Source organism: Alligator sinensis, unplaced genomic scaffold, assembly GCF_000455745.1.
Source record: "Alligator sinensis unplaced genomic scaffold, ASM45574v1 scaffold737_1, whole genome shotgun sequence".
Lineage (NCBI taxonomy): Eukaryota > Metazoa > Chordata > Crocodylia > Alligatoridae > Alligator > Alligator sinensis.
In genome coordinates this window covers 3,462,098-3,478,450 of record NW_005841930.1, presented here as the reverse complement: position 1 = coordinate 3,478,450, position 16,353 = coordinate 3,462,098, and the positions used below count along the sequence as shown (strand labels likewise).

The 16,353-nt window shown below is 39.9% G+C and overlaps 1 protein-coding gene across 2 annotated transcripts in view; it reads left to right on the top strand.

Annotated features, from left to right (window-relative positions):
* FIG4 (FIG4 phosphoinositide 5-phosphatase) overlaps positions 1–16,353 on the top strand; it is a 134,939-nt gene that overhangs the window by 41,726 nt on the left and 76,860 nt on the right. For both annotated transcript variants that reach the window (XM_006019496.3, XM_025198844.1), the window contains exons 7-11: positions 3,939–4,067; positions 7,258–7,358; positions 9,732–9,894; positions 10,939–11,036; positions 15,168–15,301. In XM_006019496.3, the coding sequence (XP_006019558.1) occupies positions 3,939–4,067; positions 7,258–7,358; positions 9,732–9,894; positions 10,939–11,036; positions 15,168–15,301 (625 nt within the window). The remainder of the gene's footprint in view (positions 1–3,938; positions 4,068–7,257; positions 7,359–9,731; positions 9,895–10,938; positions 11,037–15,167; positions 15,302–16,353) is intronic.

Genomic DNA, 16,353 nt, shown 5'->3' with positions numbered 1-16,353 from the left:
CAGTGAGAGACTTGTCGTGCCCCTCGCTTAGGAACACTGAGGCAAAGAACTCGTTGAGGAGTTCAGCCTTGTCCCCCCTGTCCGTCACCAATTATTTCTGCCCATTTAGCAGGGGTCCTTTTCCTCCCTGGGCCTTCCTTTTACTCCCTATATATCTAGAAAACAATTTCTTGTTGTCCTTTATCCAGGTAGCCTGTCTTATTGCTTCTTGCTTAACTGGATAAAGGCAGATCTTTAATTAGATATCTTCACCCAGAGCTGAAGGTGTTGCTTTAGACCTTTTGTTTGTTAACTAGCTGAGCACTCCAATTGACAGACTGCCTATAAATACAGGAAATTCTTATACCAAGTGGATACCGTCTACCAGAAAGAGATGCATCTCAAAAAATTGGAAGTGGTTCTCAACGTGGGCGATTAATAACTTGGCAAAGGCCAAAGATTTGCACTATATAATGTTTTGAAACATACTATATTAGCTTTTAATTTCCTTAGGTCTCACATTGCAGTTTTGTTGATGTTCTACTTCTGTTTTGTTTTTTTCTCATAATCAGCATGATCTAAAATTCCTCAAAGGCCTTTCTTATACTTAACTCCAGTCAAGATATTTAAGTGGAAATCAAGTGTCATGTTCCTTTAGTTTATAGATTCATCACCTCACATTCAGATACTCTCTCTTGTGATCATTATCTCAACATATAGTGTTAGCAACCCTTTTTAGCTGAGCTACTTAATGCGCCCTTCCAAGTCATCTAGGAGCCAGCACCACTTCCCGTGGAAGCTGGTTCCAGATCCTGGCCATCCTGACTGTGAAGTAGTGCCTCCTGATGTCTAGCCTGAATCTACTCTTAGTCAATGTGTGGCCGTTATTCCTTGTTACTCGGGAGGTGCTTGGGGGAACAGGGTCTCACCCAATCCCCTCTGGTCCCCCCTGGTAAGTTTATAGATGGCCACTAGATCCCCTCTCAGCCTTCTCTTATGGAGGCTGAACAGGTTCAGGTCCTGCAGCCTCTCCTCGTAGGGTCTGCTCTGCTGCCCCCGATCATGTGAGTGGCCTTCCTCTGGACCCTCTTGATGCTGGCCACATCCCTCCTGAAGTGCGGCGCCCAGAGCTGAATGCAGTACTCCAACTGTGGGCTGACCAGTGTCGCATAGAGAGGGAGGATCACCTCCTTGGACCTGCTCATGATGCATCTGTGGATACATGACAAGGTGCTGTTAGCCTTACTGACCTTGTCCTCATATTGGCGGCCCATGTTCATTTTAGAATCGATAATGACTCCAAGATCTCTTTCTGCCATTGTGCCTTCGAGAAGGGAGTTCCCCAGCCTATAGGTATGCTGCTGGTCCTTCCTGCCCAAGTGTAGTACCCTGTACTTGTCAGTATTGAATCCCACCCTATTCACATTCGCCCACCCCTGTAATCTGTCCAGGTCTAGTTGTATCCTGTTCCTCCCTTCTAGCATGCCCACCTCACCCCAAATCTTGGTGTTGTCAGCGAATTTGAACAAAGTGCTCTTCACCCCCTCGTCCAAGTCACTAATTAAGAAATTGAACAGTACGGGCCCTGGGGGACTCCACTGCCCTCTTCCCTCCAGGTTGAATATGACCCATCCACCACTACTCTCTGGGTGTGGCCCCCTAGCCAATTTGTGACCCATCTAACTGTAGGCATGAATGCCACAGTCGCCTAGCTTTTTAATGAGAATGGGATGGGAGACTGTGTCAAAGGCCTTCCTGAAGTTCAGAAAGACTACATCCACCGTGACACCTATGTCTAATGATTTTGTGACCTGATCGTAGAAGGCTATCAGGTTGGTCTGACAGGACCTGCCCTTAATAAACCCATGCTGGTTGCCTTTGAGCATTATCCCCCCCCCCCCCCCCCCCCGCTGGTCCCTCACAGATGTGTTCCTGGATAATTTTCTCAATATGCTTCCCCAGCCAAAGTAAGACTAACAGGCCTATAGTTGCCTGGGTCCTCCCTCCTCCCTTTTTTGAAAATGGGGACTACATTGGCCTTCTTCCAGTCTTCTGGCACCTGGCCAGAGCGCCACAAGTGCTCATAAAGCCGTGCCCCGCGATGACCCAATTCCCTAGGGTGGAGAGCATCTGGACTTGCTGATTTGAACATGTCCAGCCCCTCCAGAAGTTCCCTAACTTGGACCTCCCTGACCCTAGGCCTGGCAGAGTCTCTCCTAAGTCCGCCCTGAATCCCGGTGGGGGAGATGTCCTGGTCCCTGTTCAGAAAAATGGAGGCAAAGAATTTGTTAAAAAGGTCTGCTTTTTCACCTGGTGCAACTACCAGATTGCCAAGCATATCCTGCAGGGGGCCCACGTTGCCTAGTGCCTTTTTTTACTCCCAGCACCAGCCGGTCTCCTCCATGCCAGCTGCTACCAATGTGTGCCAAGGGCATGGCTTCCATGGTGGGGTCCAGATACACCAGACCCTAGCCTCAAGCAAGTAGCGCTGAAGCTTCAGTGGCTACCTATCTCGCCAAGGACATGGAGCTGCTGGACTGCAACCCCCTTGGCCTGTTGAACAGCCCGTAACCAGATGTGGCAGGATCTGGCTGTGGTTGTCCAGCAATACCTGTCCTGTCCACCGACCAGTGTTCTGAGCACGAGGGTATTCGGCATTGCTGGGGATGTTGTAACACCCCACTGCACCTGCTTGGATCCTGGTTTGGTGGAGCAGCTTGTGTTCCTGAAAGTGAACCTCCTGCTGCAGGGGTTCTCCAAGCTCTTCCTGTAAACAGAGTGAGTGCCACCTTCCTCACTCCATCTGCACCTATTTCTGGTTTGTTTTTTTGGTTTTTTTAAGCATTTAATGCCTCACTCTCAGAGCTGGAGGTAGCGCTTTAGTGTCTCACCAGCTAGCAGGGGAAAAACATCTCCCTGCTGAGCTCCCATGCCAGGAAGAACTTGGAGGTATAAGGGTTGGAGCTCTGTGGGGAGGAGGTGTCGCCACATCATCCTGGGCATGACCTAAAACTGCACCCTGCCAAGATAGGAAGGCCTCGGTGGGACTACTGGTGGTGCAGCAGCCCCAGGAAATGCCAGGACCGTGAACCTCCCTGGTGAAAGGTGGGTAGGAGCAGGAAGCACCTAATAACCTCTAGCCACTGCACAGTCGTAGCTGGGGAAAGCCCAGACCTGTAAGATCTTTGAGAGGCCTGAGGCTTACTAGTTGCAGTGTAGTTGTGAAGGTGAGAACAGATGCTACCATGCCTGCAGTTTTCATCCCACTGTGCCTTAATTTGTGATGTGTGACTTTGCGTATGTGTTTTGCTTGTCAGCACCTTGAGGTGCAGTTTCCCAGAAACCCCTGCACCTATCTCCTTAAAACCTGGCAGGCTTCATGGCTTCAGAAGGGGCCACCATCCCTGCTGTTTTCATCTAAATCTGCCAAAAAATGACAAAGTTATAGGTATTTCAGTGATTTCCCCATTATCATATATGGCTGAATCACTGAATCTCTCTGAATCGGCACTGAATCTTCTGAAGCTGATTCGGGACAATGATCTGAATCTCCAAATTGAATCACTGTCCTTTGAATCGGCCGAATTCGAATCGAATACTTCCCTATTCACACAGACTAAGTGACGCTCACAGATTGAATTTAGTGCCAGTCCCTTCCCAACTTGTTGCTTCCTACTCTCCCCCACCTCCAGTCTAGAGTGCACTGTTAAGTGCAAAAAGCTCCATTGAGGTCCCCTAAGATTTGGCTGTTAGGTTTGTATGGATACCTGGATGCCGTAGTGATATGAACAGATTATAACTTACATTCATCCCTATTCAGCCAAGCCTAAAGCTCATAATTAAGTGCTCTGCTCTATTAGGGCCAAGAATAACCAAATTAAAGCTCAGATAAAGGAGGTGTGAAAACAAAATTACTGAACAGTTGCTGCTGATGCATTTTCATTTTAACAAATTTTTAGGTATATATGGGATTGGAAGCAAAGCTTATACAAAGTATGTGTGGAATGGTAAACTGCTGGACGTAGTAAAAAATACGATTCATCATGACTGGCTGTTGTTTATTATTCATGGATTCTGTGGGCAGTCAAGTATCCTTTTATTGTCATTAACAATTATTGGTTTAATGCATTTTAAAAGTTCTAGAGTATGAGGCAGCTGTCCACAGGACAAAGGGGTAGTTACGTTGCAACTCTGAAACTCAGTTTTGTTAAAAACATTTGCATGTGTATTATTTGCTTGATTTTTCATTCATTTTGATAGCTTTTAAAAGCCTCTGAGATTTAAAAAAGGAAAGAAAAGAAATGTTCATATCTACTAGGAGTACATATGTAAAAGATGAACAAAGATGTTGATACCACAATACCAATTATTATATGTCACAGGCCAGCTGAGCACTGTGAGTATATCAATTTAGCCACTGGGCTGTTTGGTTCGGGATCGAGGAGGCAGAGTTGGGAGTAAAGCAATGGCAAATTTATTATAGCTTACACACACACAACAGTTAACAGAAAGATAAATGTAAGCACATAATGCAGTATTAAAGAGCTAATAGTAAATAATAACAACAGATAGATAGACCAATCTGTCACAGGTCAGCTGGGCACTGTAAGGGTATCAGCCCCTGGGCTGTTTAAAACAACAGATAGACAGACATGGGTTGGCAACTTATCGATAGTCCCTCAATGCCAGGTGCGCACCAGGGGATTCCAGCCAAGTCAGGCGTCCCCGATCAATGCTGTCAGAGGGATTACTGGGGAAGATCCCTTGATTAGGATCCGATCCTCACTCACACCAGGAGTCCGAGGTCCAGGCGTGGAACAGCAGTGACCGTTCTGTTCCTTCCTTCCTGCTGGTCACCTGATGCACGTGCTTTTTATACCTAGTTTTATGCTAATCTGTTGGCTTTAGAGTCACTCACAATGTTGCCCTATAGCTGTTACCCTATGGGATTAAAAGGTGTTAAAAATTATTTTAAAAGGTTACTGCCCAAACTTGGATTTATCCAATAAGCAAATTACAACGCAGCATCTTCAGGTTTGAAATTATCATTACTCCACCTAAATCCAACACCTTTAGATCTCTTTGACTATGCTTTTTTGAGATGTGCTTTCCCAGAATGTACTGGGTAGGCCAGGCGGTTGAATCCAGTTTTTATCATCATCAAGGCTAAATTCTGAGCAAGAAAAAACCATTAGGTCAGCTAATTTTACAACTATAGCTTTGTCTTTGAGGCATAGTCAGTTCCTAAACAGTTACAAGTTACATTTGCGGGTTACAAAAATACAAGCTTTATATTAGTCAAAAATTCCAAATGCCTCTAAGAAGCACATATTTATTGCTTATTAATTTCTTTGGTTCTGGCCATCACAATTGTATTATACCCCTTAAAAACAGAGCAAAAACAAAGAAACAAAACCATACCATATAGGGAGACTGCTATGTTGGCAAGGAGCTGAATTGGGTCTTTAACACTCTGATGAAGAAATTTGGCAACTGCTTGAGGACCAGATAGTATTTATCAGGGAGTTCTAAAGGGAAAAACATTGTACCACATTTAAATTACTGATAGCCAGCTTTTACTGTGCAAATCTCTAAAACACAGAACTTTCTTGTTTTGTAAGCGGGGGGGGGGGAGGGTGTTAAAAGTATTGAGCATTGCCTTAACTCCTATTGGGGTCACTGATAAAATCCCTTATTGACATGTTGGAGCAGTGTTAAGCCAACAGCAATTAATTTTGGAAATGCTTTTCTGATTCCAATTTTAAATGTCAGTATATAAATATTGAATACAATATTAGGGGAAAATGCATTTAAAATTCAACCACATTTGTACATAAATCAATAATATAATCCTATATGTCACATTTCAATGAGATGCTCCCTTATCTTAGTTCATACAAATCTTGTATGCTATAAAAGGCTTATGCTTTAATCCACCATCTTTATCATGTGCCATTAATACACAAACTTGTTCAGCAGTGAGGAAAGAAGAGTGTTACTGATTCTGAACTTGTGTAACATTTGCAAAAAGCTTCCTGATTTCATTGTCCTCCTTCTTTCCACCCCTTGCTTCCCATTTTTCCCACAAAATTAATCCCATAGAATTATGAGAGCTATTCTGTGGATGTGGCTTGATACATTGAACTCAGTGGGACTTCTTTTACATATGTAGCGTAAAGGCCTAAACTTTTAGCATTAAACTCTCTCCAACTCTATTCTTTAAAAAAACACCAATTTTGGGGATGGGAGAGGAGGGAATTTTAATACTATGTAGCCATAAATTGAAATATATATATTTTTTACATTGTGTTAGAGCCTCAGGTACTTCATACAACTGAAGCGGTGCAGGAAAGCCTTGACAAATTGTTTCACAATTTTGAATTTTTTTCTTTTGAACTATTCTTATGTCTGGCCTACATATTTTGAGGAGCTATGATAGAGAACTATGAAGCACATATTAAGTTGATTTACACCTACATGCTCCTGTGTCCTGGGTCTGATGAATGTACCTCTCATTCCAAAGCAAAAATCAGAACAGTTCTTGGGTTGCTTTAGCTTGTACTATCTGTAAAAACAAAGGTAGCTAGGAATTTGTACATTACAGGGTGTGCTGGACAAACACACTATGCTGTGTCATAGGTGACTTCTTTGTAACCTGTATAATTTCTAGTTGGCTGTCTGCCATAAGGATGTCCCATCCTGTCTTCTCCCTGTCCTTCCCTCTTTCATCCCCATAATTGATTATGCCATTTTAATGGCCAGACTGTGCTTGCAGCGCAATCCTTTACACTAGGGTTTGGTCCCACTGTATCTTTTCTTGTGAATATTAAAACACTAAAGATTTCCCCATGGATATGCTGTCTTCAAGAAAAAGTTAATTTAAGGTCAAGTTTGACAAATAGATGAATGTTGTGTTGATCAAGGGTAATTTTAAAAGTTATTACTGTTATTGGGTAAGTAATAAACTGAAGTCAAACCACAACTGCTTCTGTAATGATTTTCAGTACCTTTTAACCCTTCTTGTTACATAGACAGTTGTGCGTTTAAATGTTTTTCCAGGATAAATAATTGGAAGATGGCCTGTATATCTGATTTGGAAAGAGGAATTCCTGAGTTCTAAACCCTATGCTGATAATGAGCTTGCCTTCTATGGCCTCAGATAAGATGAATTTTCTTTGGAGTTCCTTTTTTCCCCCTGTATTAATCAAGATTAAAATGAGTGACAGGGAAGTGGCACTTGTAATCATAATGCATGTAAACCTTAACCTTATTACCAAGAACTTTTAATCTATGGTCGTCCAGTGTATGTCACTCTGATAGCCAGAAGATCAAGCAAATTTGCTGGAACACGTTTTCTGAAAAGAGGATCAAACAGTGAGGTAAAGTAAATTGCCTTCAGTTTTTACATTGTTTTATTAGAGCACATGAAGCCCTGCCTCACCTGACTTTAAACTTCTGGTTATTTATTTTTATTATATAAATATTACATCCATCTTATGAACTTCAAGGGGCAGGTGTTGTAAACTAGAAACGATAAAGTAACCATAAGAAAGAGAATTTGCAGCAAGAAAGTTCTGTTTTAGCACTTATAGTGAGACAAACACTGTGAGGCAATTGTTTATAAGGTAGAAAAGAAAATTCTGAGTTGGAAATAGCAGTAGCAAAGGGGATTCAATTATGTTATAGTTGTGTTATAGATATTCAGAACGTCACAACAGACATGTTTTAAGTTTTATGTAGTTTTTCAGAGTTTTATAAAGCTAGAACAATGGGGGGGAGGGAAGCTATACTGTAAAAAAAATTGTTTGTTAAAAAATAACTGATATGCAGCGTTTAGGGCCAAAAATGCAGAGAGATTTAGTGGCATATGCATCGTTATGATCACATGAGATGCTACTGACATGTTTTAGAATTGGTGTGGGTGTGAGGATCCACATTAGTACATCATGTTGCAGCCATAGGGTAGGAAAACCAAACACTCCATGTAGATATGCTGATAGAACTGATGGCAGGCAAACTCTGGGCTAAAAATTCATCATCTTAGGACTACTATTACTTACCAATATATATTTTGCTTGTATCAAATAAAGTTAGTTGCTCTCAGGCCCAGCATTTATGAATTGATTCCTCTGCTCCATCGTAGGGCTGTGCGAAGCTTCGATCACGGATTCAGTTCAGAGAGATTTGATGATTTGGTTATAGACACAGCTTTAAATGTTTTTTTCTATATACCTCAAGGTACCAGGTGGCTTGTGAATCCTGAGATGGTGGGGCGAATGGAGCGTCCTGTGGGAGTGCAGGGGTCCCCCCAGCATGCTCCCCGTGCTTCCGGGTCCACCGGGGAGCGCACAGGGGAACCCTACCCTCTGGCTCAGCGACTGGTGCCTCCTGGGTTGGGGGGGGGCACCTGGGGTCCCCCTGCGGCCAATCGCTGAGCCGGAGGGGAGCAGGGGAGGTCCCCTGCGCACTCAGTGGTGAACCTGGAAGAGGACCGGAAGGTGTTCCGGTCCACTTCCAGGTCTGCCACCAAGCACGCAGGGGCCCTCTCATGCTCCTGTGGGATGCTCCATCTGCCCCACCATTGCAGCCTTCATGAGCTACTCCTTGTACCTCAAGGTATGTAGAAAAAAAATGTAAAGCTGCGTCTATGGTTGAATCGCTGATTCTCCAAATCGGCATCAAATCTTCAAATTCGGATTTGGCTGAATTGAATCGGGATAGTGATCTGAATCGAATACAGCCCGTTTTGAACACCCCTACTCCATACTTAGTTAGCCAGCAGATCAGCATTTTGGGCAAGTCTTATTTTTTGACGCTAAGGAAATAAGCAAGCATACACTTGTAGCAGCTTTAAAAGGGACAAGCTGCTCAGAAGGCAGAGCAGCTGTTATGCTGTGATTGTAAACATGTCTAATTTGACCCGAGATTGATTGTCCCGTTTTTTACTTTGTACCAGTTTTAATCAGTATAGTTCTGTGCACACATCACCCTTCCAAGAGGCACTGCTCCTCCTTTACCTGTAGCCGGCAAGTGAAAGGACACAGCCTGATAGGCTTGTCCTTGGGATGAACCGCAGTAACCATATAGACGTACAGCAGGATATCCCAAGGAAAATTATTACTACACTTTATCTGGCATACTTCAGAGGAATTTGAACTAAGATAATAGATGTGTATACAATCCCAGGACAAAAGGCTTTATCCTAAAACAAATGCAACATCTCTTTGTAGTCTGTAACTGTTACATGTGCATAAGTCTGTAGCATTACCAATGGGCTAAATTCCCCCAACTTTGATCCTGGATGAAGTAGGGTTAAGGTTGGAGTGGTTTTGCATTACTTGTATTGCTACAGGCTTATGCACATGTAACAGTTGCAGGAAGATAGAAGCTTTACACTTAAATTTACACCAGCAGCTCCCCTTCCTTTTTTGAAGCTGCTACAAGTGTATGTTTGTCGATACCCTTGGAACCACTTCTTATACTGGCCCCATGTTTTAAGTTAGATACTACTATAGCTAGATTTTGGAAGGTCTGGAATATTTTGTGGCTAGTAGCATTATGGAGGATAGTACTGCATACTGTTCTAGGTCTAATCAAAGGTGAGTCACTTCTAGTCCAGAATTCTTTGGCTTTTATGACTTGACATTTGCCATTATGCTTCCATCTTTCACAATTATCATTTCCATTTCAAAGTATGCTGCTCTGAAATGTAAGGTAAAATGCCTGCTACTTCTGCGTATTGTTTGTTTCAGGGAGATGTCGCTAACGAAGTAGAAACTGAACAAATACTTTATGATGCTTCAGTGATGTCATTTTCTGCAGGGAGCTATTCTTCTTATGTTCAGGTTCGAGGATCAGTCCCTCTCTACTGGTCTCAAGATATTTCAACTATGATGCCTAAGCCACCAATTACATGTAAGTGAAATACATTCTTCATGGTAGCCTATGGTTAGCAATGTGTTCTAATAGAGCATACCAGCAAGAAAAGGTGAAGGAACAAACATGAAGAAATTGTCTCCCTGTTTCTGTTCTTTGTGAAACTAGTTAAGGGTTGATCAGGAATTCTTTATAATAAACATGTTGTAAATGACTCTGGGATGAAACTGGATCATAAGTAAAGGGGCTTTAGGACTGACTTCTTTATGTTAAAGTTTATATTCACAATGGTTTTTTGTGAATATAGTGCCCTAAAACAGTGCTGCTTGGAACTGAAGATGGCAATCATCTTTGTGTTTGTTATCTTGTAATTGAGTGGTTACTTATGCTTATGTCTCCCTTGAGAGAATGTTTTGGATGAAATCCTGATTCCATTAAACTCAGTGAAAAAACTCCCATTTAACTCTAAGTATCTGACTTCAGTGGAACTATATGCCTGTTCAGAGTTAACTGTGCATAACCTTTTACTTGTTTGAGGCTTGAATTTGTTAATCAGAAACTGACCCTGGTTAAGTTCACTCAGACATTTAAAACAATAAAACAAACAAAAAAACCCAGTTTTTTAAAGGAATAGAATCTTAATTTAACATTTAAATGAAAATGTACACCTTTACAAATACCATAGTGCATTTCTGAGACTCAGTTGAGTGACAAAATATATTATATTATCTGGAGTCTCACATGATAGAGATCCCCTTTTTCTACAGCCCAAAACTTTCCTTGTAAACATCTCCATTAAAAATGCCAGCATAAGGAGTCATGAAATCTTCCTTTTTTTCTTCTTGTTTTTAGTGTATGTGGAGGAAACTTTTTGCTTTTATCCTTTTTTATTTCTTTTCTTTAAGTAAGAGAAGTATATACAATATGCCTATTATATGTTTGCATTCAGTGTCTGCATTGTATATTTGCTTTACTATTTTTAGAGAATTTAAAAATGTTTGGTAAAGAATATTTTAAAAGACATGTGCTTTCTGGATTTGAAAATCCTTGATGCTCTTTTTGAATATATTTTCTTTGTTCCAGTGGACCAAGCAGATCCATTTGCACATGTCGCTGCACTTCACTTCGATCAAATGCTTCAGAGATTTGGCTCTCCCATTATCATTTTGAATCTTGTAAAGGTACAGTATTGTGTAGTTTTAATTTGGTGTGGTGCAAATAGCCACAAATAACTCGTGGTTTTTAATAGGGGTGCTTCAACAAAAGATTTTTTGGGCCAGTACCAATGGCCAATTTTTTTGGAGATCATGAGTTGGAGTTATTTTGACTTAGAAATCCCGAGTCTTATGATGTTTTCGCAACAGTTGGCATTACTGTATGTGCTACTTAGTAACTTTTGTGATGGTTTGAACTATAAACATGATATATTTTGACAAAAATAAAGTTATGAAACAATAAAATTAAATATTAAACCTATATTAAAGTTAACTAACTATACAATAATGCTTTTCCTTTCTTCATAAGAAATAAATGCAAATTAAGTGTATGGCTATTATTGATGATTTGTTTTAAATTGTTATATCTTTGGATTTGTATAAAAATCCTTTTTATATTTTTTTAGTGAGTAGATACTTCATAGTGGTTTGTATAAGAACCATTTTATGTCATTTCATTTTTTTTCTTCATTAAGAATTACTTTCTCATTAGTATGATTCATGATCTGTGAAGCTTTGATTCAGACTTCAGATTTCTTTTTAATCCTCTCCATTATTCTTCCAGTACATTAGGCTGTAGAAATATATTAATTTTAGCAAAAGCCTTTCATATGCATGGGAGAACTTTTTCTAATGGGGAAAACAAACTAAAAAGGTGCAGTACTTTGGCACTGTGTAAGCTGAAGTTGTAAATAGCAAAGCCTATTATTTTCTTTTGCTAAAAGCTCTCTTATTTAGGAGTGCTTTTAAGGATCAGCACATGAGGCTGTTGTAAACAACTTCAGATAGTATTTGTTGACAAAAAAAATGATTTTCTGTTATTTATAGATTTAGTTCTCAAAGGCCATCACTAGAATGAGAATCTGGACACATGACCGACACGCAAATCATTTTGTGCTTTTATTCAGAGGGCTTTAGTAGTGTGTCTGAAAATGTGTCTCTCTGTAGGTGCTCAAAGCTAGGATTCTAAAATTAACGCTCTTTGACCACTTATACATATTTTGGAGAAAAATGTATTGCCCTGTACATGTGAACATTGAGGCAGCACCTGGACAAACACTGAACACTTCTATCTCTGAATATTAATATTCTTTGGAGAACTCTTAAAGGTCAATGAATTTATAAATGAATCTTCTGTTTTTTTCTCTGTAACTAAGAAACGATCAGTAATTAGTAACAGATACACATGCTTTTGCTCAAATTTATTTATATAATTGCAATTGCACCCTTTTCAATTGTTCCTTAAAGCACAGGGTAAGACTAGCATCTAATTTGAATTAATTTATGGAAAATATTAGTTTATAAGTAAGAAGTAAATATACCTTCTGTGCAGAGAAACTGTCAACATAAATCTCATTTTTAACTCTTAAAGTAATTATTTTCATCCTTCGGAGGAGATTAGAAAGATCAATGCTCTTTTTTTCATGTCTTCTCTCTGCCATTTCCTGTTAAAGATCTCTTTCTTATCTTTATTTGTCCATAGAAGCCCCAAGAGAGAGAGTTACCTCTGTACACATTGTATACATTCCAGAGAGAGGTATTTAGCTGCGTTAGTCTGAAATCAGACAGAAGGTAGAGTAGATTTGCATATTAAAGACTAACTAAATCAGAGATACATAAACATTTGTAAGCAATAGCTTATTTCAACAGATGCTGAGAAGGGACTGCAGGGAAGCAGCTTCTAAATAGAAAGCAGTGATTAGAATACAATAGTAGAAAGGGGGGTGGCACTGCTGGGAGAGGCAAAGTGGGTAGAGGAGAAAAACAAAGCAGTTAACCTATTGAGGGATGTAAGGGTTGTAAGAGCAAATCCAGGTAATGGGATAAGAATATGTAGTATTATGTTTAGGTAGCTGTAGTGCTCAGTTGGTTTCCGATATTTATAATGTGGTGGTGATATGGCCATTTCAAACTTCCACAGTGGTATGTAAGAAATGACTTGGCTGGGTGGAATATTTCAGGCTGTTTGATGAAGTGGTGGAAGTTGTTAAAGTCCCAGTGGAATTTCTCTAGCAATTTCTTCCCATAAGTCCATACGATGATGATGTCATCGGTATACCTATATGATGATGATGATGTCATTAATGTACCTTAGATGCACAAGAGGGATGAGAGGGCGGCTGCAAATTAAATGTGCAGATCTCTTTCTGTGTCTTCACTGCCTTTCCAGTATTATTGGATTAGTTGCATAATAATGGATGCCAGTAGTGCCTGCTGCGGGTAAAGAGCTATGAAACAATGGCCATTTTTAGTCATTGTTAATACAGCTATAATATTTTGAAAAATAAACTTTCAGAGTGAAACTTTTATATTCCATCTTTGCTTAAGATGACTTTAGAAAAGCTGACAAATTCTTTTAGAAGTTTTTTGAGTCAGAAGGTGCACATGGAGTGAATATATTTCTCGCTTACATTATTCTAACCATGCTTTTTTAATAGTTTTAAAGCAAAAGTGGCTGAAGGTGAAAATTATTTGGCAAAATTAATCATTGAGGACCATAGAATCATAGAAAATTAGGGTTGAAAAGTACCTCAGGAAATCATTTAGTTCAACCCCCTGCTTAAAGCAGGAACATCCCCAACTAGATCATCCCAGCCAAGGCTGTCTAGCCAGGTCTTAAAAACTTCTAAGGATAGAGATTCCACTACCTCTCTGTATAACCTGTTCCAGTGCTTTACTGCCCTCCTTGTGAGTTTTTTTTCTAATAGCTAACCTAAACTTCCCTTGCTACAACTTGAGACCATTGCTCCTTGTTCTGTTATCTGCCGTCACTGAGAACAGTCTAGCTCCATCCTTTTTGGAACCACTCTTCAAGTTGTTGAAGGTTGCTATTATATCCCCTCTGTCTTCTCTTCTCCAAACTAAATAAGCCCAGTTCCCTTATCCTGTCCTCATGAGTCAAGTCCCCTAACCATTTTTGTTGCCTTCCACTGGACTCTCTCCAACTTATCCACATCCTTTCTGTATTGAGGGGCCCAAAACTGCACACAGTATTCCAGATGTGGCCTCACTAGTGCAGAATAGAGGGGAAGAATCGCTTTCCTTTATCTGCTGCCAGTGCTCCTACTACTGCAGCCCAGTATGCTGTTACACTTCTTGGCAACAAGCGCACATTGTTGGCTCATATCCAGCTTATGGTCCACTGCAACTCCCAAGTCCTTTTTCTGCGGAGCTGCTGCTTAGCCAGTTGGTCCCCTGCCTGTTCCAGTGTATGGGATTGTGCCATCCTAAGTTCAGGACTTTTCACTTGTCCTTATTGAACCTCATGATGTTTTGTTTGGTCCAGTCTTCCAATTTGTCTATGTTTCTCTGAATCCCAGTCCTACCCTCCAAGCATGCGGCTTGAAAAATGTTGCTTTTTATGAAAATCTTTTGAAAACCAAGTACTAAGTGAGCACTGTAAAAAAGGTACTAAAGTGCAGAGTAACAAGCAGACTTATTGAACAGTCTGGGAGTGCCATTTGTGGATGTCATGGATTAAATGTTTTTTTCCAGAAAACTAGAAGCACTCCCACCACTGGGTTCAGCTAAGTCCTCCAGTCTAACTAGCTCTGGAATTGAAAAGGCTAAAAGATCTGCTGATAGCTCTTATCAGATCATGAAGTTTCTTTTTCTTTCTTCTCTCTCTCTCTCTTACTTCCTCCCCTAAACTAGCATAGGAAATGAAATGAAACAACGGAAAAGAAAGAAGAATGAAATGAGCATTGCACTTTAAAAAGAGGTCCAAAAATAGTCAAGTTGCAGAACAACTGTTAACACATTTCTGTTTCATATGTGCTATGTTTTTTTTCTGGTTCAGTATAATTTAAATATTTGTAAGACTAAAAAATTTAGTATTATCTTTATAATTTAATTAGTGAATGTCCTGGTTGGTATTTTTTATCTTTCAATGTTAAATATATAATATACTCTATTATATATTTACTACAAATATTAAATACATAAACACCTTTCTATATACTTATGCATGATGCTTATCATTTCTTTTTCGCATCTAAAACGTAATATTAAAACTAGAGGAGTATGTATATGTAATTTTGTGTATGCCTAAATTATTAATTAAAATATTAATTGTAATTATTTGCCTTTTTGGTAAAGGAACGTGAAAAAAGAAAGCATGAAAGGATTCTCAGTGAAGAACTTGTTGCTGCTGTGACATACCTCAATCAGTTTTTACCTCCAGAACATGCTGTTGTGTATATTCCTTGGGATATGGCCAAATACACAAAAAGGTAGGCATTTTTTTTTCTCTGCATGGACAATGTCCTCTGTTAATTACAGGAATTTTACTTAAGAGGTATTCAGGAGAGGTGTTTCACAGAAGATTTCACATTTCAAAATTTGCCTTTGTCCCAAATCTGAACAAAAATGGAAAATTTGGAAATCAGCCACATAGAAAGATTTATATAAGCCTTTCTTTTCAGTTTATAAAAAAGTAACATTTTTGTATTCTTTCCATTGCAAGCTGACTGCTTGAGTTTGCTCAAAAAATTACTCTGGGAAAAGTAAGTCTTATGGAACGTTAAACTGGTGAAGATATTGCTAAGTATTGTTTGAATTCCAGCGGAGGTAATCTTTTAAGTAAATTTGCCTTAGCATCATTTGAAACCTGTACATTGCAATAATTGGAACTCTGAAAGTGACATTGATTATACACAAGTTACTTTAACTTGATTACTTTTTCTTTTGTGTTACTCTTAACAAAAATCATCCTTTTTTGCAACCTGACTGTCTTTTCGTCTATAAAACAAGCACAAGTCGAGTGACCCATATTTCTGTGCAGTGACTAGTTTCTGTTAACTCTCGGTTTCTTGGGCACAGTCCCAGGTATGGATTCTGTCTGACACCTTTCTTATGTAGTAGGTCTTTGTAATCTAGTTGCCTAAACCCAGAACCAACAACTCAGTCCTCCTGAATCACTAGCTAAATGCTGCAGGGAAAACCCACTTGCAAACAAGAAACCAAAGGCATATCTTAACCTCAGATACTTTATTGTGGAAATCACTATAGAGTTACAGACTTAAGAAAAACAGAATTTCCAAGAGTCTGATCTTATGAATCCGAGATCAGATTGTCATCCTTAAGCTAGGTAGCCAACCCTACTTTCTTGTGTAATCTTTTTCATATATCATGTTTGTCTGGCCTCTTGGCTTAGATATGCCAGTCTTTGAAAGTCTTTCTTGGTTTACCTGTGTTCTTCAATAAGGAGTTCCCCTATTTGCTTCCACATCAGCTTCTTTGCAGACATTTGAAGAGTCAGTGACCCTGTGCTGCAGGTAGGAAA